The following is a 27299-nucleotide window of genomic DNA, read 5'->3' as shown; positions in this document are numbered from 1 at the left end:
ACGTCGTGAATGGTGCGCATGGAATTGTCTGCTGTTGAAACTTTTAAAGAGGTTGACCTGTTGTTTGGTGGATTTCAGGGCAATGCATGTCGTTTTGCACTGGCAGCACCTCGGCAAGTTGCAAATCCAGAGGCGCCTTCATGGGTACAAGTGAAACACCTTGAAGTCGCAAGCTGCTTCGATCCTATGAACCCACTTTGATAGCTACATGCACATTTGCCAATGCGAGTGCCTCTCCATTCCTGAAAAATCCGAGTGAGCAACAACACCTCCAGCACCAACTAAGCATCTCCACACTCAACGTACCCATGGATCCGTCGCAAAAGCTCGCGCCGTCCCCAGTCAAGCCAAGAGCGAGCTGCTGCAGTGTCAAGTCGTCCAAGCGGGTGGGTGCTCTGCTCGCCTTCCACCTGCTGAACGTGCTGGTATCCGTCGGTGGAGGCGTTGCCGTGGCTCTCCTGCTGGCGAGCATGGTACTCATGCCAGCCTGGATGGCAGCCATGGCGATCGTGGTATTCGTGGTGTTCCTACTGCACCTGGCCCAGCAAATTCCCCACAAGTGCGGGGTGTTCTTTGGTTACGGAGTGCTGATGGTGCTCTATGTGGCCTCGTTTTCCTTGGATTGGTACCTGGCGTATGGCCCCTACATGCTATTCGGGGTTGGTGCCGTCGGCGTTATGCTCTTCTATTTGTCGACGGTAGCTGTGAAGTTCCTAGTGAAGGCTGACGTCCACGTTGCAAACCTTATCAAGCGTACCGATTCCACGCAAGAGCATCAAGAACTCGTGCCCGAGGAGTGCATGGAGCGATTCGTGGTCTCGAAAGCAACCGACATCAGCATTCTCCTGCCCCATGTTCTCATGACACGTCGCGTGTGGGTCGCTGCTCTCTACTTCGCTGCTGTCAACGTTGCTATGGGGGTGCTGAGTGCTGCTGTACTTGTGTGCACGGTGGTTCTGCCTGTGCTGGTGGTTGTCAGCAGAGGTGACGCGCCCTTTGTCGGAAGCCAAGCCACGTTTCACGACAACCGCGTCGTGTACATCCTGTCGTCCCTCTCAATCTGGCTGGCCGGAGCCATTGGGTTGCCTGTGGTGGCAGCGTTGTCTGCGAAGCTGACGACGCGCGTATGTGGGGAATGGGAGTCCGAAAGAACGGACACCCAGATTGAAGATAAGGCCGACTTGGCAATCCCGGCAACTCCCGGGGCGAGCTCGGCAGGCTTCGCAGAACTCGAGTCGGGCACCCCCGTCGCGACGACAGGTGCAATGACTGCACTGTAAGGTGCCAACCCAAAGATCCCGAGAAAAGTAAAATATTTATCGTGCTCCGTAATACATTATGATGGTTTGAAGTAGTTTTGATCGTGAACTTCATCGCGAAGTTTTTTGGTTGGGGTTGGGGTGACGCTCTCCCCCGGAACGCGTGGACGGCGGCGAATGCCGCTCACGGGCTTCCGGCAGGCGCTCTCGGGCGTCTGCAAGTCCCTTGCGAGTCTCTCCCTTTGGCAGCCACCTTCACCAGCAGTACTACCCGTCACAACCCCCCTTCCGTATCGTTCTAACCGCACTGACCGCACTAACCGCCTTAGAATAGGCTCGTTCAATGTGCAGTCCCTAGGTTCGCTATACAAGCAGTTTGAAACGCTTCCCCAAGACCTGTGCCGCTACCAGATCGATATCCTTGGCCTCCAAGAGACCAAGCTGTATGAGCTGGGGCGCTTTGAGGTCGGAGACTACTTACTACTAACGTTGCCGGCACAAGAAGAGCGCTACGGAGTTGGATTTGCCATCTCTCCTCGCGTTACTCCTTACCTCCGTCGGTGCTGGGCTCACAGCGACCGTATCGGCACCTTGCAGATGCGGCTACCTAACACAGGACCCATCAACATCGTCACGGCCTACGCTCCACACAGCGGGCGCCCACTAACTGAAGTAGATACTTTCTACGCAGACCTTCGAGCAGCCATGGACCAATTCCCCCGCAGAGATATCACCATGATTACCGGAGACTTTAACGCAAAACTCGGGCAGAAAACAACCGGAGAAACGTTTCTCGGGCCTCATGCACGAGGCACGCGTAACCGGAACGGCCACCTCATGGCTGCCTTTTGTGATACTTATCAACTCTTTGCTACCAATACAGCCTTTTCCAAGCGAGCGAAAAAACAAGACCACCTGGAGCCAGCGCAAGCGGACACACTGTGTCTACAATCAAATCGACTACGTACTCTGCCCTCAGAGTTGTAGACGGGTCTGTCTAGATGCCCAGTCCTGGGGTGGGGCCATCACCCCGTCCGACCACAAGATCGTCACCGCGGACTTTGAGCCCAAGCACATCCGCCGCCTCCGGTTTCCGTCGCGTCGCACAAGCGGCACAACTGTTCACCTCGCACGCAGCGAGTTAGTTCACAACGACGACTCCAGAACCGCTTACGCATCAACCGTTAAACGGATCCTACCCCCCGCAGACGCTGACGATGGATCCACTATCAACCTGCAATGGGAGGACACTTTTGCGATGCTACACGAAGCAGCATCGCAGACCATCGGGTTTTCTTCGCCGGATCAACGATGCTGCCGCAGCTACGACGATCCGCTGCTCGCCGCGCTGTCCGAGCAACAACGCCAGCTCCGGCTCCGCATTTACAACGACACATCGGCCAACACAGCGCTGGTGCGCTCTCAGCGAAACAAGATCCTACACCAGATCCGCACTCGCTGCTGTGACCTCGCTAACATGGCCCTCGACGAAAAGGTTTCACCCATCGATGCTTCAAGCGACTCTCACAAAATGTTCGTTGCCGACCGCGATCTCGCCCGCAAACCGACGCAGCAGCTTCTAATTCAAGACTCATCAGGTAAGTATATACTTCACAGAAACACAGCTAACAAAATTGTCCGAGATCACTTCCAAGAACAGTTTCTAAATCCAGATCAAGCTCAAGTATCGCCAGACCCAACAGCTCAACCCCTCGACTGCCCAATCACGCCGGACGAAGTCCGTGGTGCCCTGCTTCGACTGAACAACGGTCGTGCTGCTGGCCCCGATGCTATTCCTGGTGAACTACTCAAGTATGCCGCTGCTGACGTTGCTCCACGACTCGCACATCTACTAAACCGCATTTTCGAACGCGGTGAACCCATCCCACTGGGCCAAGTTATCCTGTTGTGTCTCCAGAAGCCGAACAAGCCACGAGGGCAGTGCTCAAGCCTACGCCCGATAGTTCTCCTGAACACTATTGGCAAAGCGGTGTCACTCATCGTTCTCCGCCGCATCACACCCGCGGTCGACAAGTTTCTCTCAGGCCACCTAAGTGGCTTCCGCAAGAGCCGCAGTACGGCTGACGCGGTGTGGGCCCACAAGTGGCTGTGCGCACGGGGACAACAGTATCGTGAAATCGTTCATGTACTGGGTATCGACTTCTCGCGCGCGTTCGACACGATCGACCGTACCAAACTCCTCAAAGTTCTACAGCAGTTTCTACACGACGACAAAATCCGGCTGATTCGACTCTTACTATCAGACACAACGCTTTCACTCCGCATCGGCCACCAGATCCTGCAACCATTCGGCAGCAACACAGGTACGCCACAGGGCGACTCATTCTCACCAGTATTAGATCTAGCTAGTCACCCTGCAATGCCGCGGGACCTGCTCCAGCAAATGATCGTGTATGCGGACGATGCCGACTTTATCTGTCGGGACCCCGCCCTCGTCGAGCTCATCCAGACCCATGCCCCGGAAGTATTCGCGCGCTGGTCGCTTCAAATGAACGCGGCAAAGACGGAGCACACAATTCTCCGCCGCTGCCTGACACCTGCCAGTGCCGACCCCCACGCTCGTGCAGAGGAAGAAGCATGGAGGTCTACGCGGAAGCTTGGCTCGTTGCTCGGAGATGCCGATGACGTATCGCGTCGGAAAATACACGCTGCGGCTGCTCTTCGGCGGCTCTGGACGGTCTGGCTGAGATCGCACCGTATCACAGATACGACACGAATTCGCCTCTACAACTGCGGGACCTGGGCGCTTACACCAACGGAGCTTCACCGACTCGAAAGCTTTCACCGTCACCAGCTACGGTCTGTCCTCAATGTGCGTTACTCGTACCACATCTCCAACGCTGATCTCTACGCAACGTGCAACGAGCGGCCGCTCCGTCACCGGATCACATCTGCGAGGTGGGGGCTTCTCGGGCACATTCTACGGCGACTACAAGATATCCCGGCGTTTATCCAGATGAAGGCGTATTTCTCTTCCTCCGACAGCAGCAAGTGGAGAGGTAGGCCCCGCACCACACTGCCTCTTGTCCTCGACCAGGACCTTGATGCTAGTGGGTGTGGCTACCGCCTCCGCACCAGCTCAGACTTGGAGAGACTTCGACTGCTTGCCCAAGACTGACGTAAATGGAAGGCCCTCATGACTACCATTGCTGACTCACTGCCAGCCAAAGGAGACTCGACGTATGCGGACACCACACTATGCCGCCGACTAGCTAAACTGAGACTAGCGCAGGTGTAATTTGGCAACGCGAACACGTAAATCATTGCATTGCATCACGAAGTCTTCATCCAACCTCATGTCGACAATTTCTACGAATCAAAACTTCAGATTTATCACTGGAAGCAACGCTCCAGGATGCTGATCAACGGGCCGGCGGAGTGGAGCGAAGCGCTACTGACCACGGGCGTCAAGAGCAACCTGCTGCGGAATGGTAGGGAGCTCTATACTCCTCTCTATGCGCGAGTGTGCTAAGTGTACGAGCTTCTCCTGTAGGGTACAACTCCAAGTTGCAGGTGTCGGCGATGACGCTTGGCTCAACTGTCGCCATCACAAGATATGCCGACACTGATAGCAGTGCGGGGCTTGCACGTGGTATTTCGGACCAACCCACTGATTCGTTAGTTCTGCACGAAGAGAACCCGGGCAGTGTAAGTGAGTGGGAAACGATGCCCAAGAAGGGATTTTGGTGTTTGAACCCTGGTACTTCTTGTAGGAGACGATGGCGTCGCGTTATCGGCTGGTTGCGTGGTCTAGTGGATCGACGGAGAAGAGCTTGCTAGCAATTGCATCGACAACACGAGTGGAGATTTGGGAGGTCACTGTTACAAATGGCATCTCGGCAATCTTGAAAGGCTCTGCAGACGTCAGCCACTCGCAAGGACTGGCGTGGAATCCGTGCAACGAAGTGCTACTTGTACGTACCAGTCCTAGCATATTTTTGGTTTGTGCTCTCGAGTGATCCAGTGGGTGTGCTAACAACTATGTGTAGATTTACTCGAAGACGGAGCTTCTGTTGATCAACGCATCGCGTCCAGCTTTATCATGGCGAACAATTTACAGTGACAACTGTACCCGCCATGCTTGGGGAGCATGCTCATGGAGTCCTTGTGGCTTGCATGTATCACTGTACGTCAAAATGTTTAGCGGAAGGATCCGATAGCACTTCTGACTCGTGGTTAATGTTTGTTCAGCGCCCAAAGTCATGTTCTTCACTGCTTCAGTTGGGCAGATATGGAATCCTTAGTCTCGGACATTCCGAGGCACGATCAGATAGATGCTGGTAGCTGCATCAAAGACGCCAACGGATTTCGGTTGGACGTCGGGAATGCCAGTGTCGGTCCCATCGCCGCTGTTGTGCGCGTATCCGCAACAGTCTGTATTCTCACGACTGACACAAAGTTGATACTCGAAGATCTTTCTCGCTCGGATCCAGTTAGCTCGAAGATGAACTCTGGTCTTGGAGACAGTATTTCCATTGGGTCAAGTTTGCTTCTACGTCCTGAAAGCCGACCTTGCTCGGGAATACGTGAACAAGTACAAGCACCAACTCCGTCCAACGATGTCATCGATTTGACGTCAGTTCGAGTTGCGGCCAATTCTAAACAGAGTTCGCTACAAATACTGAACCGCGTCGAGGTACGTATCAAAAAGTTCTTACTTAGAGCTAACTAGAAGCATCATGGGGTTTATGTGTGGTGTGCGTGGCTAATAACACGTGCATGAAATTGCTTAGACTGCATACACTCGCGTTACTCCGGACGATGAGAAACCGCGCTCGCACTTGCTCATCGTGGAGTACAAAGCGGGACAGTGGGGCATCACCTCGATCCTGGATCTGCCCCACTTGACTTCTCCCGATCTCCTTGTAGTCCAGGTTCGTCTCTATTTAGTCCGTTCTCAAGCGGTGAATGCTAACTGGCCAAGATGCGTTTCATCGATGAGCAGGAGATGCGGGTCCTTGTTGGAAGCTGCTTGTCACCGCGCCTTGTTGTTGCACACTTGGACGTATCCGATCGCATGGAATGGACGGCTTCCCTCTCGGGTGAACTGGTGAGTCACCGCTTAACCATGCCCACTTCGAGTTAACAAGCCGTTCACTAACTGCAATTTCCTGTTGTTTGCGTTCAGGAGCTGCCGCCAACGCACGTCTGCCGCGGAATCTACCTCGCCCAGCGGTCTCCGTTTGTAGACGTCGCCTCCACGGAGAAGCGCAAGCGCGCGACCTTCTTCCACGCCGCTGCGAGCCACGAGCCGCAACCAGTTTACCTGTCCAGATTCAAGGTTCCCCGCCGAGCGCGACCCAAACCCAGCACCACACCACCCGGCAGCGCGCAGGAATCGCCAGCAATTGCTGCTGATAAGACGGCGAAGAGCTCTGTCGACGGCGGCAGCGACAGCAAGGATCTGATGGAGCTCATCCTTGTGAAAATGACGGCCATGCAGACGCAGCTGAACGCCCGCTTCGACGACGTGGACAAGAAGCTGCAGCATTTGACGGCTCGCGTCGAGCAGATGGAGCGCAACAACAGCGGATCACTATCTAAGTGAACTAACAGCAAGAGTGATGGTCTCCTGCAACCATTCCGCTTCAGCCTCAAGCGGCTGTCTTGTGCTAAGCTTGCATACCGGGGACATGCTGGGGGCATTGAGAGCTCTTGGTGACCTGGCCCGTTTGGCCAAAGTATCCATTCGCATACAAACTTCAAGATAAGATAACGGATCCCCGTCATTCTCGATCATTCTTTGTGTACGGGCAGTGTGGCACACGACGGAGCCCCACGCAGGCAGATCGTCAGAATCTAACCGACGAAGCAAGACTCAAGACCACCGCACAGACACAAGAAGCATGGGCCGCTCTCGTTCCTCGCGTCCTGCCGCCCGCCCGGCCCCCCGCCGCGCCCCTCCGCCGGCTCAGCCGCGTCGTCCCGCGCCCGCCCCCGCCCAGACCCAGGCCGCCCCCCCTCCGGCGCACCAGAGCAGCAGCGGCGGCGGCATGATGAGCGGCCTCATGGGCACGGTCGCCCAGGGCATGGCCTTCGGCACGGGCAGCGCCATCGCGCACCGCGCCGTGGGCGCCGTGGCCAACTCGTTCTCGGGCTCGGACGCCCCGCAGCAGCAGGAGGCCGCCGCCCCGGCCCCGCAGGACTACCAGGCCGCGCAGCCGCCCCAGCAGAACCAGTGCGGCGCGGACCAGAAGGCCTTCCTGGAGTGCCTCAACACCAACAGCAACGACATCAGCGCCTGCCAGTTCTACCTCGACCAGTTCAAGCAGTGCCAGCAGAGCGCCTTCATGTAGACTCGCTCAGCGTGAAGGACATGCGAGCTTGAGACCAGCCGGAGGCTCTGACGACGATGAGGGAAGCTGAAGCCCTCCTCTTTGTCTGCGAAGACGAGTTATGCCTCAGCGGAGCAGACAGAAAGGGCGGAGGACAAGTTGTCTTCTTCGGGGTCGCTGGGGACCTGTCCGCCTGAGCCAGAGCGAGCACTAGACGCCAAAGACCAATAAATGAACTGCGCGTGCAAAAAGCACGAGTTCGCAATTATCCTATGCACACTTTTTCTTGTTGTGTTTTCTGGTGCCCAGGCGGTTGTTACCCCCCGCTACGCCCGGCCATCGCTGTGGATGTGTCAGTTCGCGCTAAACACTGTTCCGCTGCACGTACACTTCGGGAGGACGCTGATGAAATTTGAATGCCCCCGCTGCGATTCGCGGTGCGATCAGTTGACAATACTAGTAGTATGTCCACTTTCGGACGCAGTGGCAGGTCTCCTTGCTCTCGGCTGCTCTGCTAGCCGAGAGCTCGATAAAGTTTCATGCAGAACTGCTGCGATCGTTGCAGATGAAATTTCAGTGCTGCTGAGTCATGCACGCGCACACAAGGGCCGTCAATCCATGCGGCGCAGCTGAAGCGGCGGCATTAGCTACTGAGTTGCCCTTCGACGTGCTTTTGTTCAGATGCCACCCTGGGTAACTTAACAATTCGGCCCCTGGCACTAATATCTGAACAATTCTCACCGATGCGCGCATGCAACTAACCCGAACTTGCTCAACGGAGCCAGGATTCCTTCCGCGGGATTTCCCCCGTGAAGCCCGAGGCAGCAGCAGAATGAGCCAGTGAGGAGGAGAACATGAGCGAGTCATGGTAGAAGATCGAGATTTGACAAAGACATCTTGACAGTGCTTCGAGTGAGTAGCGTAAGAGCGCGCGATTTTGTCGAGAAACCATTGCCATCGTTCTGGCTAATGTCAGCACGACAATTCTCGCGGAGAATTCACTCAGCGTTGAAGAAGATCTCGCGCCTCGCTCAGTCACTCGCTGATGTCCTCTTTCCTTTCGCAATGAACGATCACGAGCAGGAGGTGGCGGCAGCCACACACAGTCTCTGTACGTACGGTAGTTCAGACCGGAGATCGATGACGGCACGGCGGTTCTCCGAGAACTTCTCGCGGAGAATTCACTCAGCGTTGAAGAGGATCTCGCGCCTCGTTCACGTTTCCCTCCTTCCCTACGCAATCAGAAAGCACAAAGATCGCGCGGCGGGAGCGGGCACCGTGGCGGCAGCTTACCTACAGCGTCTATAATTCAGGTGTCGAGCGGATAAGCCTTCCAGAGTGTATTGTCATTGCCGCTACATTTACAACCTCGCACCGCAGGCATCCTTCCCAGCATTAGCCCTGCCGATCTCCGCGTCGCAAAAGATTCGCCATCTGCTTTCACCCAACGGCAACCTTCCCCGACGATTCGGTCTAATTCGGGTTGAAGTGCCCATTTGTTTTCCTAAAAGAAGTGCCCATTTGCAAAGCGGAAAATCTTGCGATTTGATGTAGTTTTTATAGTGGTATGACAAAATTTGTCGAAATGAATTTTCAATGAACAAAACATCATTTTTTGTCCTGAACTTTACCCAAAGCAGACAACGTGGATCACATACTCGTACAGCACGACAATATGCCGTGCTGAGGATTGTAAACCACCCCGAGCGAGATCTTTGGCAGTCCACCTTCTTGTAATTTTCGAAACTGTTGGTGGCTCCCAGGGCTCAGAAAGCCCCTTTATCCGTAAACATACATTGCAGTAGCTCCATTGCCAACCCGTACCATTAGACACAGGAACCCCGACGCAGAAATCGTTAAATTTACGATGCTTGGTATGACCCCCTCCTCCAATTCAACGGCAATTCGTTTGCGAGAGAAGCCTGAAGCACCGACTGATAATGTATCGCTGTCTTTACTACTAATATCTATCAGAAATCGGGTCAGTCGCTATAGAATACGTAAATACTAACTATCCAACCGTTGCTACAGGTGCATAGACTCTAAATAATGTGATAGCTGCTACCCACCTGAGTCCGCTGGGTTTGTTCTACTCGCTGTTTTGCTCATCCCAGCTTGAGTGTGTCTGCATTAGTGGGGCACATATATGGTTTTTACGTTTACTGAGAGCGTAAATACGCATGTTCCGGTAGGGAATCGCCTTCAATGGTCATAGTGATCCTACTTTGAGTAGCGTGCTCGCACGGGTACATCATCGATAGGCGGGGCTGCAGCTGAGCGCGACTCCGAGATATAGCCTCCTAAACCGCAACAAATTTAAAGTCGAATTCTACTCTGAATAATACCCTGGTGATTAGCCTCCTTTGAAACAAGGTCGTGGAGAGCATGGGCTCACCACCAGGGATAAAGCAAAATGCAATACGGTTAATTGGACTCGCCAACCCTCTCCTATTAATGATGTGTTTTCTAATCCTCCGATGATAGTGCTGCATATTTTTTCGAGAGATCGATGTCGGTGCAGAGCTTGTTGCTGCACAAGCGATGTACCAGGCGCAGCTACGATACGTCCCTGGCGTGATCGGTTACTTTATGTTTCGGGGGCGGAGAGTCAAGAAATGAGCGAAATCGATTGAAAGATGGGGGAGTGGAGACCAGGGAGGTGAAGGCCCTATTCTTGAGCATCAGAAATGCTGACTTTCGCAATAATAGCACTGGTATTTTACTATTAATCATGGGCTGAGTGCTGCAGTAGTGTATTATCACAATAATATTGTTCAAATCGCTTACATGTAGTCTACCGAATCCGCGCTGCCGGCGCCACACCATTGCTCAACAAAGCTGCCTAGCTGCACACATGCAACACACGAGTCCCATGCTTTGCCATGTTGTATGGTGGTATGCATGCATTTCCGCGGATTTCAGCCCTCGATGTATTTTGCAGGCATGCCGGTGTAGCACCCGAATCTTTCCTCTAAAAAACACCTGCTAGCCAACAAAAACCATCCTGAGAATCAATCAGAAAGACGCGCTGTCCGTCCGTCACAAAATCGTCACGCTTATTCACTAAGTACGAATTACACTAAGTACGAGTAGCTGCCGAGCGCAGCGAAGGCGGCTCCGTCGCCGAAGGCGACCCCACCATACGATATTGCGGGGCCGCAGGACCCGCCCCGGCCTCTGTAGTACTAATCTAACATTGAGAGTAGTGCAGCGAGCCGACGAGGCGAGCGGAACGGGTCCGCCACTGCCGTAGCGAAGCGTAGGCAGTCTGCTCCAATAGCGCAGCGAGCATTGCGAGCGAAGCGCCAACTAACAAAAAATTCACCGCCGCGTAGCGGCGGCGCTCGGCTAGTGCGAATCACTACCGGAACAGCATCTGCTGTTGCGCTTGGTCAGCGCGTGGCAGGAACAGCAGCAGCAGGTAGGAAAGCAGCGAGAAGTCCCATATTTTTGGGTCTTGAGACCTTCCACCGGGAAAAACCTCGGCGTGTAAAGCACCTCGGTTTGACGGCAAGATTGTATAGCATACGAAGGGCCATAGCTTTGCGGGCGCTCTGCTCCACCCGTTTGTGGGCTCTTTTCTCTGCAGGACCTCCCCCGGCCGCGCGTTTCCTCGCGCTCGGTTGGCTGCCGAGCTCAAGCCATTTCCTCTTTTGGATCCAGCTAGTCCGAAAGGGAGAAGCCCAAGCACCCTACACCACCACCCCGCCGCTACCCCCCCCACCCCAGCAGCAACCATGGTACGGGCCGCTGCACGTGCATGAACTAAACAGACAGCCTCGCAGACCTCCGCCGAGGCGCGGGCGCAAGATACCCACACAGATAGACAGACAGAAGAAACTAATGCGCTGTATCTTCTTGTCCCCCTCTCTCTTTCTACCTTGTGACACGCTCAGGTGAACTTCACGGTCGAGCAGATGCGTGAGATCATGGACTACACGAAGAACATTCGTAACATGTCCGTGATTGCCCACGTCGACCACGGCAAGTCGACGCTGACGGACTCGCTCGTGTCCAAGGCCGGTATTATCTCGGCCAAGCACGCCGGTGAGGCCCGTTTCACGGACACGCGCGCGGACGAGCAGGAGCGTTGCATTACCATCAAGTCGACGGGTATCTCGATGTTCTTCGAGTACGACATGGACGTCGGTGAGCAGGCCACGGCCGCCGCCATCGCCAACGAGTCGGCCGACGCCGCCGCCTCGCAGGAGGTGACCATCTCCAAGAACTCGTACCTGATCAACCTGATCGACTCGCCTGGTCACGTTGACTTCTCGTCGGAGGTGACGGCCGCTCTGCGTGTGACGGACGGTGCTCTGGTCGTGGTGGACTGCATTGAGGGTGTCTGCGTGCAGACCGAGACGGTGCTGCGCCAGTCGATCGGTGAGCGCGTCAAGCCCGTGCTCATGGTGAACAAGGTGGACCGCGCTCTGCTCGAGCTGCACCTTGAGCCCGAGGACTGCTACCAGTCGTTCACTCGCGCTATCGAGACGGTGAACGTCGTCATCGCCACTTACTTCGACGAGAAGCTGGGCGATGTCCAGGTGTACCCCGAGAAGGGCACGGTTGCCTTCGGTTCGGGTCTCCACCAGTGGGGTTTCACCCTGAAGAAGTTCGCTCGCCTCTACTCCAAGAAGTTCGGTATTGCTGAGGATAAGATGATGCAGAAGCTGTGGGGCGACTGGTACTTCGACGCCGCCAACAAGAAGTGGACGAGCAAGAACAACGCCGAGGGCTCGCTCAAGCGTGCTTTCTGCCAGTTCATCATGGACCCCATCATCAAGATGTTCGACGCCATCATGAACGACAAGAAGGCCAAGTTCGAGAAGATGATGAAGGCCGTGGGCGTGGAGCTCAAGTCGGACGAGAAGGACCTGTCGGGCAAGCCCCTGCTGAAGCGCGTCATGCAGCGCTGGCTGCCGGCCGCCGACGCCGTCCTTGAGATGATTGTGGTGCACCTGCCGTCCCCCGTGACGGCTCAGCGCTACCGTGTGGACACCCTGTACGAGGGCCCCCAGGACGATGAGTGCGCTGAGGCCATCCGCAAGTGTGACGTCAACGGTCCCCTGGTCATGTACGTGTCTAAGATGGTGCCAACCTCGGACAAGGGCCGCTTCTACGCCTTCGGCCGTGTGTTCGCCGGTAAGATCGCCACGGGCCAGAAGGTCCGCATGCTCGGCCCCAACTACGTGCCCGGCAAGAAGACCGACCTGTGGGTCAAGAACATCCAGCGTACGGTCATCATGATGGGCCGCTACGTCGAGCAGACCCCCGACATTCCTGCCGGTAACACGTGCGCCCTGGTGGGTGTCGACCAGTACCTGCTCAAGTCCGGTACGATCACCACGTCCGAGACGGGCCACACCATCCGTACCATGAAGTTCTCCGTGTCGCCCGTTGTGCGTGTGGCCGTTGAGCCCAAGACCGCTTCGGACCTGCCGAAGCTTGTGGAGGGCATGAAGCGTCTGTCCAAGTCCGACCCCATGGTCCTGTGTTACACGGAGGAGTCGGGTGAGCACATTATCGCCGGTGCCGGTGAGCTCCACCTTGAGATCTGTCTGAAGGATCTGCAGGAGGAGTTCATGGGCACGGAGGTCAAGATCTCGGAGCCCGTTGTGTCCTACCGTGAGACGATCACGGGCACCTCGTCCAAGACGTGCCTGTCGAAGTCGCCCAACAAGCACAACCGTCTGTTCTGCGAGGCCTCGCCTCTGGGCGACGAGCTCACTCAGGAGATTGAGGATGACAAGGAGGAGGTGACCCCCCGTTACGACTTTAAGCTCCGCGCTCGCTACCTGGCCGACAACCACGACTGGGACGTGACCGACGCCCGTAAGATCTGGGGCTACGGCCCGGACGGCACGGGTGCCAACGTGTTCGTGGACGCCACCAAGGGTGTGTCGTACCTGAACGAAATCAAGGAGTCCGTGCTTGGCGGCTTCAACTGGGCCACCAAGGACGGTGTGCTTTGTGAGGAGGTCGTGCGTGGCATGCGCGTGAACCTGCTGGATGTGGTGCTTCACGCTGATGCTATTCACCGTGGTATGGGCCAGATCCTGCCCACCACCCGCCGTGTGGTGTACGCTTGCCAGCTCGTGTCGGAGCCCGCCCTTATGGAGCCTGTCTTCCTTGCCGACATCCAGGTGCCCCAGGACGCCGTTGGCGGCGTGTACGGTGTGCTGACCCGCCGTCGTGGCCACGTGTTCGCCGAGGAGCAGCGCCCGGGTACCCCCATGATGCAGCTGAAGGCGTACCTGCCCGTCAACGAGTCGTTCGGTTTCACCGCTGACCTGCGTCAGGCTACGGGTGGCAAGGCCTTCCCGCAGTGCGTGTTTGACCACTACCAGGTGATCGGCGGCGACCCGACGGACACCGGCAACATGGCCGGCAAGCTGGTGAACGGCGTGCGTGTCCGCAAGGGTCTGTCCCCGGACGTGCCCCCGCTTGACCGCTTCTACGACCGTCTGTAAGGCGTTTAGCTCGAGCAAAATCTTCTGTCGTGGTGCAGCCCGGTGCCATTGAGCGCGGGCGAGTCTCATGCGTCTGGATTTGTTTCGGCTTGTAGCTCGGTTTAACGTCGTAGTTGAATCAAGATGCCTCTTTTTATATCCATTCTTCCTTCACTGTTTCTTCTTGCTTTGTGTGTCTTTCTTTATGAAGTCTGGCTAGCAGTTGTGCCAGGCGAGCAGTGCTACTAGCGTTGATCTCCTGTTCGCTTAGGGTTTTCAGTTTGTTGCCGTGCCGAGTTGTCATAAGCGCCACCACCATCACTGGCATCCCTGATCCACATAGCGCGAGATAGTATGATGTACTACGTGCACGACGCAGCCGTCGCGGCGCCGCTGAAAAGCGTCGTGCAAACTTCTATCGCCGTACTCAGTGCTGAAAACCTTCGCAGCTGTCAGCTTCTCGCTCAATCCCAGTTTTTTTGCCAGGGTATCATGAAATCCACGAACACTACGGCTGCTGTCTGGTGGCAAGCCATGGTCAGAACTGTGGAATTGACCCTCGCCGATGCTACCATGGCAGGCGGAGTAACTTGACACTGCCGCGTCTTGGTCTTTGAGAGGATTGCTTTTTGCAACGAATGTATGGCACTGGCAGCAACTTTGAATATTCCAGCGCAGGCTGGCCTAATTTCCCCACCGAGTAGAAGCTCCCCTTGCAAATTCGATCCATCAAAAGTACCAGGTACTTGAAGTTAAAGGCGATGTTCATGTAATCGTTGCACCGGATACATTCCGGTGAGGACAACGTCCTTTGGACATGACAACCGCAAGCGTCGACCGGCACCAAGGGCTACCAAGTAAGACCTTAGTAGATGCAATTCGTTCGCGAATCACACTACAGGCTGTAGCGTACAGCTACTGCTGCCGACGCAGCGAGGCTGGGGGCGAAGCAGGCAAAGTGTCCGCTTCGTTCGTTGATGGACATCATTCTGGCGAAATGGACGGCAACTTCAACCAGGTGCCCCCGATCGCCCGCCGCATCTCTACTGTGCGCTTCGCTAGTAAACCGCGGCGCTTACGAAAATGGAGACCGCACTGGAATGAACATGCATGGAGCCGGTGCTGCACCGCCGTCTGGGACTTGCAATCGTAAGCTTCAGCGCTTACGTGTCGGCAATGAGAGCAGAATCAATGCTCACATTTGACTGCAATGCTCGCGCTGTACTAGTTGAAGTTGCCCTCCTTGCGTTCCCGTCGTTGACGTCACTCGACTTGCTTTCGAAGCGTGTCAAGCGCAGCACTTTACTGTAACGGCCGAAGTGACGTTGTCCGCTCTTTTCGGCACATCCGCGCCAAGGACCTGTTGTGGTTGAAGCTGCCAGCTCTATCGACGTACCTTTGGTACTGCTGGTACTGTACCGCCGGCAATACACTGGCTGGGACGGGAGCCTCTCATTCTGCCTTTTGCACTCTCGCCGTCAAGCCCCGCAGACCCGCTCTCCACGCCGCCATGCAGCGCCAGGTCCTCCGTCAAGCCCCCCGCTTCGCCGTCAAGTCGGCCGCGACCGCCGCCAAGGCCTCGCCGCTCGTGCTGTCGCGCCACTTCTCGACGCCCGTGCCGGTCAAGCAGACCAAGCTGCTGATCAACAACGAGTTCGTGCCGTCCGTCTCGGGCAAGACCTTCGAGACGTACAACCCGGCCACCGAGGAGAAGATCACGGACGTGGCCGAGGCCGGCACCGCCGACATCGACGCCGCCGTGGCTGCTGCCCGCGCGGCCTTCGAGGGCCCGTGGCGTACCATGCCCGCGGCCGAGCGCGGCATCCTGCTCAACCGCCTGGCGGACCTCATTGAGGAGAACATCGACGAGCTCGCTGCCCTCGAGGCCCTGGACAACGGCAAGCCGTGCGCCGAGGCCAAGGGTGCCGACCTGGGCCTCGTGCTCAAGACCCTCCGCCACTACGCCGGCTGGCCCGACAAGATCCACGGCTCCGTCATCCCCATCACGGGCCCCTACCTCTGCTACAACAAGCCCGAGCCTGTCGGTGTGTGCGCGCAGATCATCCCGTGGAACTTCCCGCTGCTCATGATGGCGTGGAAGCTGGGCCCCGCTCTTGCTGCTGGCAACACGGTCGTGCTCAAGCCCGCCGAGCAGACCCCGCTGTCCGCTCTGCGTGTCGGTGAGCTGATCGTGGAGGCCGGCTTCCCCAAGGGTGTGGTGAACATCGTGCCCGGCGTGGGCCCCACTGCTGGCCGCCACCTGGCGCAGCACCCGAACGTCGACAAGGTCGCCTTCACGGGCTCCACCGAGGTCGGCTACCAGATCATGCGCACCTCGCACGTGAGCAACATCAAGCGCGTGACGCTTGAGCTCGGCGGCAAGTCGGCCAACATCATCCTCGACGACGCCGACATCGACCTCGCCATCCAGCAGTCGCAGCTGGGTCTGTTCCTGAACCAGGGCCAGTGCTGCATTGCAGGAACGCGCGTGTACGTGCAGGAGGGCATCTACGACGAGTTTGTCAAGCGCACGGTGGAGGCTGCTCGCTCCCGTGTGGTCGGCGACCCGTTCGACGCCAGCACGCAGCAGGGTGCTCAGATCGACGAGACCCAGTTCGAGAAGATCATGGGCTACATTGACGAGGGTGTCAAGGAGGGCGCCCGCCTGCTGACCGGCGGCAAGCGCGTCGGCAACAAAGGCTGGTTCATTGAGCCCACCGTGTTCGCCGACGTCACGGACGACATGACCATCGCTCGTGAGGAGATCTTCGGCCCCGTTATGTCCATCCTCAAGTTCAAGACCATCGATGAGGTCATTGCTCGCGCCAACGACTCCGTCTACGGCCTGGGCGCCGGTGTGGTGACCAAGAGCGTCGACAACGCCATCAAGATCTCCAACGGCATCCGCACGGGCACGGTGTACGTCAACTGCTACGACGTGTTCGACGGCAACACGCCGTTTGGCGGCTTCAAGGACTCGGGCATCGGCCGCGAGAACGGCGAGCTGGGCCTGCGCAACTACCTAGAGCACAAGACGGTGATCATCAAGCGCCCCGAGGACTCGATGCCTTAAGTATGTCCTCATGTATGTTGAAAGTGTAGTAGCGAAGGCTGAGGTTACCAAAGCAAAACAAGCTAAGTGAAAGTTTAGCAACCGTTTGCCATGGACGTTTTGACTCGTACATCTCCACCATGTTCAAACCGCCTGACAATGAGGCCCACTCGCTTCATGCTCGTCAGGTGGCAGAGTTCTTGCTGCGCGGAACGGACTGTAGTAATCGCTGCTCCCCCGTTCAATTAAGAAACCATGCTCGGATTAAGGAGTGGTGCTGAGTATTGAGCTCTTCGTGCATTCTGAAAGTTGCCATCCCGTGTCATTCCTGGAACCCAAGATGCACGTTTGCTTTCAAAGACGAACATGTGAGAGCTTGCTCTACCAATACATCCAACGGCTGCAGTCGTCTTGTCAGCTTGGGTCGAGAGCTGCTCGTTCATTTTTTCACTTCAACCAGTTCTCGTCGAAGTTGTCTCATAGCTACGTGCACCACACCATCTACGGCCTGTGAAATGGCACTCGCTGATTGGTCTTCACCATCCAATCAGCGATTTTCGAACAGCAGCCAAAAATACCTTATTATGACGTCGCATTCAGCGCCCAAAGCACGAAGCGAAGCCGAGGTGACGAAGGCGTTTTGCTTGATCCATCTCGCAGGGGCTGCGCGCACATGTACAACCGGATGGCGAACGGAAGGTCTTCCGCGCGAGAATCTCTCTTCTCTGGGGCCTCTTCGCGATCCCAGGTAAGCGCGAGATGAAGCCACGGACACGCTAGGTAGTGCCCCGCCCCGAGTGTTCTAACGTTGTATTGCATCCTTGTGCGTGGCGTCTTGGCAGCTTGGAGGCAGCGTAGACAACGGCGAGCAGGCTAAACGGCTGCTGGAGGAGCAAAACGACGAGCAGATCAGCCACTTGTCGCTGCAGATCACGCAGTTGAAGCAGGTGCGTGGGCGGACCCAGCCTGGAACTATCATACTCCGTGGAGCATGGAGTAGCTGCTGCAATGAACCTGGTTTAACGTTGTTGGTATTGGTGTTGCTCCTTCGCTATAGCTTTCTGGTAGCATTCACGCGGAGGTGGTGGACCAGAACCGATTCCTGGACAGCATGGTGGGTCTCGATCTTCCGTCGCTTGGATATTCTGCTGATAGAGGCTGACGGCAACATGATTTTTGTTGCGTGACTGCGTGCATGCTGCAGGGCAAGGAGTTTGACAATACGGAGGGGCTCCTGGGCGGAACGATGAAGCGCCTGGGCATTATGATGGACCAGGGCGGCAGCAAGCACATGCTGTACCTCATCCTGTTCGTCGTGGTGGTGTTCGTGCTGCTGTACTTCGCCATCCGATCTCACTAGACCCCCCACCGCGCGGTAATCAAAAACACGAACTTGAATTTGTTTCCTTCACCTTTGGTAGCTAGTCTGGACGTCACTTGCGTGAATCGCGGGCGTAAATTAGTGAGTGATATGCGTGCAGGGCCACATGGATTTCCCACTGCAACCCATCGACTCTACAACTTTTAGCAGCTTGACATCTGTTACCCTCCTTAAACCGATGCTATCGCAATATGAAGGAATGTAAAATAGCTCTGAACTTCATGCGGCATCTATGATCCAATAACCTATGATATGTTAATTACGCTAGTGTCGAATGTACTTAGATAACGCGTAAGTTGAAGGTCCGCGGGTGTCCGACGCTCCGGATCCGTCTTCTTCACCAACGCAACAAACTCGAGGGGCGAGTCGCACGGAGCACCGAGCGCCACTTCCGCAGTCATGGGCAACTTCCTGGCGACGCCGATCACCGACAAGAACACGGAGGACGGCAAGGGCAACGGCCTCGAGTTCGGCCTCGCCACCATGCAGGGCTGGCGCACGGGCATGGAGGACGCGCACGTGGCGCAGCTGTCGCCGCCTGGACTTCCGTCGGACTGCTCGCTCTTCGCCGTGTTCGACGGACACGGCGGCCGCTTGGCGGCGGATCTGGCGGCCGAGCGCATCACGGAGAGGCTGGTCGCGGCCGCCACCAAGGAGAACCTCTTCCCCGACGGCAAGGCGGAGGGCGTGGACCCGGACAAGATCGGCAAGGCCATGCGCGACGCCTTCATGGAGCTGGACGCGAGCATCCGCAAGACATTCGACGAGAACTTCGGCTCGGACCAGAGCGGCTGCACGGCCATCGCGGCGCTGGTCACGCTCTCACACATCATCGTGGCCAACTCGGGCGACTCGCGCAGCGTCATGGCCAAGGACGGCCGCACGGTCGAGATGTCCTACGACCACAAGCCCATCAACGTACGTCGAGGGTGGGGGATAGCTACGAGGTGCAATGGATACTTACTGTGCTATTGTGGTGGTGGTTGATGTAGGCGGGAGAGCGCAAGCGCATTGAGAATGCCGGCGGATTGGTGCGCAGCAACCGAGTGAACGGAGACCTGGCGGTCTCGCGCGCGCTCGGAGACTTCTCGTACAAGGCTAACACGAAGCTACCCGCCGAGCAGCAGCAAGTGTCGGCTGAGCCTGATATTGAAGTGCAGAAGATCGAGAAGACGGAGGAGTTCTTGATCTTGGCGTGCGACGGGATCTGGGATGTCATGAGCAACGACGAGCTCTGTGCGTACATTCGCCAGCTGATGAACAACGGCGAGTCGGACCTCAAGTTAATAGCCGAGGAGATCCTGGACAACTGCCTTCGTGCTGGAAGGTAAGAAGGCTGGCGGGTTTGCCCTGATTTTGCCGTGCTAACTGGATGCTGCTTGTTCGCACTTCAGCCGTGACAACATGAGCGTCGTGATCGTCAAGTTCCCTGGAGCAAAGCTCGGCGAGGGTGGCGGTGTCCGTAAAATCCGGGAGGAGCGTGCTCGCCTGGAAAAGGCTGAACAGGAGGCGAACGGTGAGCTCGACGACAACGACAACGGTGGAATTGCAGGCGCCCTTCCGGGCTATAAATCCACGTAGTTATGCAGCACCAGCGAAGTGGAGACGTGGGGTGCGTGTCCAACAGCTCTTCTTCATAACCAGCTAGCTTGTTGCTCCGCCCCCTGCGTCGACCAACAAATGAATAAGCAACCAGTTACCTCCAAGGTTTGAATTGCCTCAGCTCATCTGCAGGCTGCGCCGCGGATGCTTTGCGTTCATTTCCCAACCTTGACTTTCACAGATAAATCTTTACGCGAGTGGATGTGTTGATCAATGTGCTTGAGAATGACAGTGTTTTGCATTATGTACGTACTGCTACGTGTAATTCGCCTGTGCCATGCATGAATGTACGTACTACTACGTGAAATTTGCCCGCGCCGATTGTCCCCTGTGCAGCAACTTGAGCTCTATCCGTGAAAACGGTGGCGGCGCTTCTAGTTTCGGCAGTCCGCCGCTGTAGCTTTGGACTTGTTCGCCATCTGGCTGCTTCGATGCGCCGTGTTGTTCGTCGGTCGCTTATACTTGGAGAGGTCCAAGTCCCGGAAATACGCGATGGTGCGCATGAGCCCTTCTTCGATGCACACATGCGGGTTCCAATCCAAGTGAGTTCTGCAAAAGAAAAACAATTCAGAGCAGCAATCGTAAGTACCACCTCAACAACTCATAGTCAACAGTACACGCGCAACTTACTTGGCAAGGGTGATGTCTGGTTTTCGCAGCTTGGGGTCGTTGTTGGGCAGGTCTCGGAACACGAGACGACTCCGAGAATTTGTGAGACGGATGATCATCTCGGCCAGCTCTCGGATGGTCATCTCGTGCGGGTTTCCCAGGTTCATGGGGCCCACGCACGTTTTGCAATCCATGAAGCGCAAGATGGCTTCCACCAAGTCATCCACAAAGCAGAACGAGCGGGTTTGGCTTCCGGAGCCGTAAATAGTGATGTCTTCCCCCTGCAGCGCTTGCATGATGAAGTTGCTCACCACCCGTCCGTCGTACGGGTGCATGCCCGGGCCGTACGTGTTGAAAATGCGCGCGACGCGGATGTCCACGCCCAGCGTGCGGTGGTACTCGAAGAACAGCGTCTCGGCCACACGCTTGCCCTCGTCATAGCATGCGCGCACGCCGGTGCAGTCCACATTGCCAAGATAGGACTCGACCTGCGGAGAGACCTCCGGGTCGCCGTAGACCTCGCTCGTCGAGGCTTGGAATACCCGCGCCTTGACGCGCTTGGCCAGCCCCAGCAAGTTCAAAGCGCCCATGAACGACACCTTGGTGGTCTTGATGGGGTTGTACTGGTAATGCACGGGCGAGGCCGGACACGCCAGGTTGTAGATGCGGTCCACCTCGCAGGCGTAGGGCTCCGTGACGTCGTGACGCACGAACTCGAAGTTGGGGAACTGGTTCTGCAGCTCCAGCACGTTGGCGCGCTGGCTGGTGAAGAGGTTGTCGAGGCAGATGACCTCGTGGCCCTGCTCCAGCAGGCGGCGGCACAGGTGGATGCCGATGAAGCCGGCGCCGCCCGTCACGAGCACGCGCTGCATGGTGCACTCCTGCACCTGGCGGGGCAGCGAGACCGGCGGGCGGCGCTGCGGCAGCGTCAGCTCCTCCTCGCGCGGGACGATGGTCACGGGCGACGTGGGCGGCGGCGTCGAGGCGTCGGGGCTGTGCACGATAATGCTGCGGCTGACGTTGTCGTCGTTGGACGTCATCTCGGGCGACGAGACGGAGGCAGCGGGAGGCATAATGGAGCTCCCGGGAGCTCTTGGAAGTGGCAACTGCGGACTCGGCGTCTTATTCAACACTGGGGTGTGTGTGAGTGCGACGAAATAAAGGCGAGTGATTTTCTTTGTCACATTGTGGCGTTCAAGCGCCTGTCGAGTGACTTGGAGAATGTATGTTGCAGTGTCGGAGAAGAGCCGGTACGCGCTAGGAATTTGGAGTACCGCACCCCAGTGGAATTGTGGAGCTCTTTATTATCCTGAGAGGGAGAAAGGAAGGAGAGACTAAAGCTTAGCGAGGACATCATGCCGGCGACCGCGGGACGCGTGCGCATGCCGCACAACAACCGCATGCACAGCAGCGCGGCGCTCAAGATGACGGGCATCTGGAAGAACACCATCGGCTATGACCCGTACGCGGCCGAGGACGAGAAGCAGGAGACGTCCGAGACGTCGTACGAGCAGGCCAAGGGCCTCATGGCGCTCGCCAAGCTCTCCAACAAATCGGTGGGTGTCTATAATTAAGACGAGGGTAGGGAAGAGGATTTTTACTTAACTTTTGCTACTGTTGCTCTTCGACCTCAGAACGATGTTCGCGGAGCCTGCAAGAAGGTATTGCAGCTGCTAATGTTGAGTTTGCACTAGGGGAGTGCTGGCTGACGGAATTATGATTATTTTATTTTATTTATTTTATTTATTTTATTTATTACAGTGCGGCATGGTGGGGCACTTGACGTTCCAGTGTCGAAATCACTTGGGAGTGGCCGAGAAGCGCGTGGCGTCGTCGGACTCGGACTCGTCTTCGTCCTCGGTGAGCGTCGCGTTGATGTTGATGTTGTCCATCGTCTGGTTATTGACAATCTTCTTATGTCATTGTTGTTGTTGTTGTTATCTATTTGTGAACAGGATTCTTCAAGTGACGAGGAGGGAAACGAGAGCGAGAGTGACGACGAGCAGGCAAAGAGGCCGTCATCACGCCGCCCGTCATCTCGCGGACGCAGCCGCAGTCCGAGTGAGCGGAAAGAGAGACGTCGGGGCCGCTCGGATAGTCGCAGTCGTAGCCGCAGTGCTGGGCGACGTCGTCGCGACAGGTCGCCGTCTAGAAGCCGAAGCCGCAGCTTAAGTCGAGGACGCAGCCGTAGCCCCTCGCGTAGGGACCGCGAATCTGCCAAGAAACGTCGACGCAGCCGGAGCTCGAGCGTCAGCTCTGAGCGTGCGAGCAGTAAACGTCGCCGACGTTCAGAGAGCGAGAAACGCTCGTCGAAGAAGGACAAGAAGCGCAAGAGCTCGTCGAATAGAAAGCACAAGGACAAGAAGGAGAAGGATCGCAAGCACCGACACCGCCGCGATCGTGACCGTGACTCGAAGAAGAAATCACACTCCAAGAAGAAGCGACGTCATTGAGGTGGTAGCCGGTCCTTGACGGATTGAGTTGATGTTGCTCAAAGAATGATAGGAATAATGCTGGAGCAAATGCTCCGGTTTATACATTTTGAAGATATGCCTCTATCCATTCCTTGCTTTGTACAGAATTTACAGAGTGTAAACAAAGCTCTGGCACGCACGTCGACTGCCATCGGTCAACCAAGTGCCAGTCATAAATCACCGGTCGTAACTTTGGCTCCTTCCAGTTCTGGCCGGATCTCTCTAGGGCAAAATGCCATTGGAAATCTTCTGGAACCAGTCGTATTGCCTTGTGCCACGGTGTCCGTTGCTCTTGTCCACAATGCGAGCAGCAGTGCGCTCGACGTCTTGGACACTCCAGCCGATACACAAACGTCGACTCAACCTCCGGACAATTCGAGCACGTGATCGGCCGGTGAAGCACGGGAACGACGAGTCTTTGGACGACAGGTACACCAGCGACAGAAGCTGAGGCGCCTCTAAGTGCAGAGCAAGCAGCCCTTGAGCCACGAGCTGTCGGTAGCGGTCAAATCCTTCGCCACCCATGACCTCAACCATTTCCGGCGTGAGCTTGAACGGAGCTGTCTCCAGACTGAACGTGTTGCCTGGCGCGATACCTAGCACGAAGCCAAAGTCGATGTGTACGACGTGGCCTTCGGTGTCCAGCATGATGTTGCCATTGTGTCGGTCCTTCACCAAGAAAATGTAGGAGAAGAGACTGTAGGCTGCCATGCTCGTGATAAAGTTTGCTCGAGCTCTTTCCAGGCGGACTGGGTCGTGTTCACCTGTAACGGGGTCTCGACCACACGCTCGCTCGAAGATTTTAGGCAGCGACGTACCAACCCCACTGATCTTCTTGCCCTTCTTCTTGAGACCATCCAGCGACTGAGCGTCCGTGATTACCTCCAGCAAGCCGCAGTCTTTGCCCGCACACACGATACTGTAGTAGCGCATCCACAGATTGAGATTGTGCTTGCGGAAGATAAGCTGGAACAACTTGAGCCCTTGCAGCACGAAGACCTCTTGACGCATATCATCGAAGCTCTTTGCGATCACGGGAACTAACGCCCAGCCGTCGAAGCGCGCAAACGAACTCTCCTCATGAATCCGCTTCTGCGTATCAGCAAACCGTTCTCCGAAGAACGGACACTTGCTGGCTTGTGACGAGTTGGCGGAATCCAAGCTATCGTTCGTATCCGTTACGTCGTCACCGCCTACCTCCTCTGCACCAAACTCGTCGCTTTCCTCATCGGAGAACACACCGGTACTCGCTTTTTCACTAAGCGGCGTGCAACCAGCAGGTAGCACGTGATTAAGCCCGTCTAGATCTTCGGAGATCGATGACCGTACGGAAGCGTGAGATTCGCTTCGGCTGGCTGGGATCAAATCTGCTACGTAGGTCCCGACGACTTCTCCGTCCAGGTAGTTGATGATTTCCTGTTGCTCGGGAGCCAGGAGACCTTCCAGCTCACTGTCCATTTGCACGGCTGCATCCACCAAATCATCCAGGTTATTGTCGCTGCTTGACCGAAGATCGATCCCCTCTTGCACAGCAGACTTACTATCGCATGCATCTAATGACGATGCGATGATTTCAAAGAAAACCAGCGTCGGCGCGCGAGCCTTGGTAGAAAACACCGTTCCTTCGTCAGTCAGCACATTGACCACACGGTGTTGGCGAGCCATAGTTCCCGACAATGGCAATGCTGCCTCAGGTCGGATGTGTTTACCACGTAACATTTCCTGTAGCAGCGCTGGGAGCGCCTTCTTCCGCTGCGCAGGCTCGGAAATGTTCTCTTTTAAATATGTACAGAGGTCTACGAGGAAGCGCACGAGCCGGACTTCATCACTGAAAATGTGTTGAGCAGGTTTGTTCCACAACCGCTGCTTCGTTTCCACCAAGTGTTGAGTCCCTGACCTCCGACGCTCCAGTAGCATAAGCTGCGCTTCTTCGTGGTAATTTGATGGAAATGGGTCCAGGAACCCGTCACCAATACGAAGCTGCTTCTGAACATTACGAGAGCTAGACACAATTTCTTCCTTGCTGCGCGCGAGAAGCCACTCGAAAAACGGAGATTCACGCTGTGAAGCAGCGTATGCCCGGCGCACATACTCGTACAGTTGCTCCAGTAGTCTTTCGAATGATTCACGCTGGTGGAGCGGTGCTTGAGGGAACAGTAATTGCGGTAGCACGCTTCGAGGTTCACCAAAGTTTACGTTCGTAACGAAGAAGAGCATTACCACGATGCCATTGCCACGCTTATAAAGCCCGCCTGCCATGGCGTCCCAGTGAGCTGCAATGCATTCCCATGTTGCCTTGACAGCGAGATGCACGCTGCGACGAGCAGTGGCAGCGAGGAAGAAGAGGTAGAAGGCACGGACACTTGGAGACGCGTCGGGGAGGTTAACAAAACCCCATTGTAAGAACTGCGGCCAGTAGAAGTCCATCGTGTCCATACAGTTCTCAACATTGTGCACTAGCTGTGCCAGTACCACCACAAACATGAAGGGCTGCTGTCGATACTTGAACATCGCTGATAGAAGACTCAAAGGGCCGAGACTTCGAGCGCGAATGTGGGTTTCAATGTCATGCTTCGGACCCTGATCGAAATATTTCCAGCGCACAAGTCGTGACAATCCCCCAGCTTCGTCGACTGCGGAAGCATAATAGACACCAGCTTCTTGTAGCGAGGTCAGCAGCTGCTGTCGCACGAGGCAATCCATACACACGCGCTTCTGCTCAGGCGCCGGGACTGCTTTTGCCCCCATTTGGGACCCTACAACCCCTGGAGCAGGTAGTGTGATTGATTCCGGGGTCGTCAGTGTCGTCCACTGGCAGCAGTGGTCGCGACAGAACCGATGTGAGCAGGACGCGCACACCTTGGGCGTATGAATGAGTCTGCCAAATCGCTTGTTACATCGAAGACAGCCATTCGTTGGTTTTGGAGTTGAGCCGAACACAGACCCCAAACTATGACGTCGGCCTTGCATATCAGCAGGTTCTCGGATCACACTGGAGCTCAGGGGGTCTGTGACGTTGCTAGCTGAGCGTTCGCGGGACTGAAGGAGCTGCCCGCTTTGCTGCCGACCGGATGACAGCAATAAAGAGGGATCGACTGCAGTGTCTGCCGCAGTTTCGGAATCAGTGTTGGCAATGCTGACGTCGCTATCGCCTGTGTCTTCGATCTCTTCAGCGTGGCCGTTTCCCTCTGCAAGCTCAAAGTGATCCATGGCAAACATACCAGGCGCAGCGCTACTTGAAGACTTCTTCCCGACAGCACCAAGACAATCCATAGGAGCAATCGAACTCAAAGCCGATGTCGTAAGTGACAGTAATCCGAAAGGGTCGTCTTCCTCCATCAGATTCTCCGACTTGCCTTGGTGCAGTAACGAGCGCGTCGAGATGGACGACCTCGACGCCGAGAAGTGCAGCGATTCGAGGTCTTCCACCACGTCCTCTCTGGCCTCCTGCACCTCGTCACTCTCCTCCACCTCCTGGTCAACATGCTCCTGTTCTCCATCGGGCTCTTCCCTCTCTCGCGTCAATAACCCACTCAGGAACTGCACCCACTGGCCCCTCTGCTCCTGCGACTCCGTCTCAATGAGCAACGCGATCCCCGACGCGTCGTCCTCCACGTAGAACGAGCAGCTCTCGAGTCGTTTCCGCTCTGCGTCGTCCATCTTCAAGCAGGAAAAAGTCCCAGCGTCCTCCGCGTCGTCCCCTTCGTCTGGCAACTTGATGCTCTCTCCGTCCACTGCCTTGACGCTGGAGACTCGCGTGCTGGCCAGCAACACGGCGCCGCTGGAGCTTGTGGACGGCGCTGCGTCCTCATCGTCGCTGCTCTCTGTGCCTGCGTCCACTGTGAACCACTCGAGCGCTGCGGTGGACGCTCGGGAGACGCAGAAGTACCAAACGTCGTCATTCAACCGACTGGCAGAGCGGCGGCGGCTGCCCGACGAGGACGAGGAGAAGGAGCGAGCGGCGTCCTCCTCGACGTTGGAGGACGCTCGGAACGCCACGCGCTCGCGGATACGCACGAGGCCTTCGCAGCGCGTCGTCCCCATGCTGGCGGAGGGAGAGACCTACACGTATCGGAGCTTCTCGCCCTCCTGGATTAGTGCGAATGAATTGCGACACGTCGAGTAATTAGAGTAGATGGGTTCATGTGGGTTGTATTTGGAAAATGTATGTGGGATA

General features: G+C 56.3%; 9 protein-coding genes across 9 annotated transcripts; 7 read left to right on the top strand and 2 right to left on the bottom strand.

The window, feature by feature from the left end:
* Positions 1-308: 308 nt before the first annotated feature.
* Positions 309-1280, top strand: PHYSODRAFT_296217 (hypothetical protein; the record flags this gene model as incomplete). The annotated part of the gene is made up of 1 exon (XM_009520981.1): positions 309-1280. One exon carries the CDS (start codon positions 309-311, stop codon positions 1278-1280), a length of 972 nt encoding a protein of 323 aa, XP_009519276.1.
* Positions 1281-2517: 1237 nt separating this feature from the next.
* Positions 2518-3594, top strand: PHYSODRAFT_478211 (hypothetical protein; the record flags this gene model as incomplete). Its single annotated transcript, XM_009520980.1, has 2 exons — positions 2518-2895; positions 3388-3594. Coding segments are annotated over 2 exons (585 nt in total), but the record flags the coding sequence as incomplete, so codon positions are not given.
* Positions 3595-3768: 174 nt separating this feature from the next.
* Positions 3769-4518, top strand: PHYSODRAFT_486560 (hypothetical protein; the record flags this gene model as incomplete). Its single annotated transcript, XM_009520979.1, has 3 exons — positions 3769-4083; positions 4147-4330; positions 4451-4518. The coding sequence occupies 3 exons, from the start codon at positions 3769-3771 to the stop codon at positions 4516-4518; spliced, it is 567 nt and encodes a 188-aa protein (XP_009519274.1).
* Positions 4519-6228: 1710 nt separating this feature from the next.
* Positions 6229-6828, top strand: PHYSODRAFT_311156 (hypothetical protein; the record flags this gene model as incomplete). The annotated part of the gene is made up of 3 exons (XM_009520978.1): positions 6229-6330; positions 6409-6561; positions 6694-6828. 3 exons carry the CDS (start codon positions 6229-6231, stop codon positions 6826-6828), a joined length of 390 nt encoding a protein of 129 aa, XP_009519273.1.
* Positions 6829-7273: 445 nt separating this feature from the next.
* On the top strand, positions 7274-7827 carry PHYSODRAFT_556628 (hypothetical protein; the record flags this gene model as incomplete). The annotated part of the gene is made up of 1 exon (XM_009520977.1): positions 7274-7827. One exon carries the CDS (start codon positions 7274-7276, stop codon positions 7574-7576), a length of 303 nt encoding a protein of 100 aa, XP_009519272.1. The 3' UTR covers positions 7577-7827.
* Positions 7828-11216: 3389 nt separating this feature from the next.
* Positions 11217-12548, top strand: PHYSODRAFT_353901 (hypothetical protein; the record flags this gene model as incomplete). Its single annotated transcript, XM_009520976.1, has 2 exons — positions 11217-11295; positions 11452-12548. Coding segments are annotated over exons 1-2 (1098 nt in total), but the record flags the coding sequence as incomplete, so codon positions are not given.
* A 23-nt stretch (positions 12549-12571) lies between these two features.
* On the top strand, positions 12572-18013 carry PHYSODRAFT_353899 (hypothetical protein). The gene has a single exon (XM_009520975.1). It carries the CDS (start codon positions 15515-15517, stop codon positions 17075-17077), a length of 1563 nt encoding a protein of 520 aa, XP_009519270.1. The 5' UTR covers positions 12572-15514; the 3' UTR covers positions 17078-18013.
* Positions 18014-19173: 1160 nt separating this feature from the next.
* On the bottom strand, positions 19174-22287 carry PHYSODRAFT_284829 (hypothetical protein). Its single transcript, XM_009520974.1, has one exon. It carries the CDS (start codon positions 21719-21721, stop codon positions 20666-20668), a length of 1056 nt encoding a protein of 351 aa, XP_009519269.1. The 5' UTR covers positions 21722-22287; the 3' UTR covers positions 19174-20665.
* A 1057-nt stretch (positions 22288-23344) lies between these two features.
* PHYSODRAFT_311149 (phosphatidylinositol 3 and 4-kinase-like protein) lies at positions 23345-27166 on the bottom strand (the record flags this gene model as incomplete). Its single annotated transcript, XM_009520973.1, has 1 exon — positions 23345-27166. The coding sequence occupies one exon, from the start codon at positions 27164-27166 to the stop codon at positions 23345-23347; it is 3822 nt and encodes a 1273-aa protein (XP_009519268.1).
* Between the last annotated feature and the right edge of the window lie 133 nt (positions 27167-27299).

Source organism: Phytophthora sojae, assembly GCF_000149755.1.
Source record: "Phytophthora sojae unplaced genomic scaffold PHYSOscaffold_2, whole genome shotgun sequence".
NCBI classification, from domain to species: domain Eukaryota; phylum Oomycota; class Peronosporomycetes; order Peronosporales; family Peronosporaceae; genus Phytophthora; species Phytophthora sojae.
The sequence above is the reverse complement of the archived record's forward strand: the minus strand, read 5'-3'. Positions and strand labels throughout refer to the sequence as shown.

Bases quoted from the DNA above. Each gene is read 5' to 3' on its own strand.
- PHYSODRAFT_353899 (XM_009520975.1), top strand. From the start codon at position 15,515: ATGCAGCGCCAGGTCCTCCGTCAAGCCCCCCGCTTCGCCGTCAAGTCG.
- PHYSODRAFT_284829 (XM_009520974.1), bottom strand. From the start codon at position 21,721: ATGCCTCCCGCTGCCTCCGTCTCGTCGCCCGAGATGACGTCCAACGAC.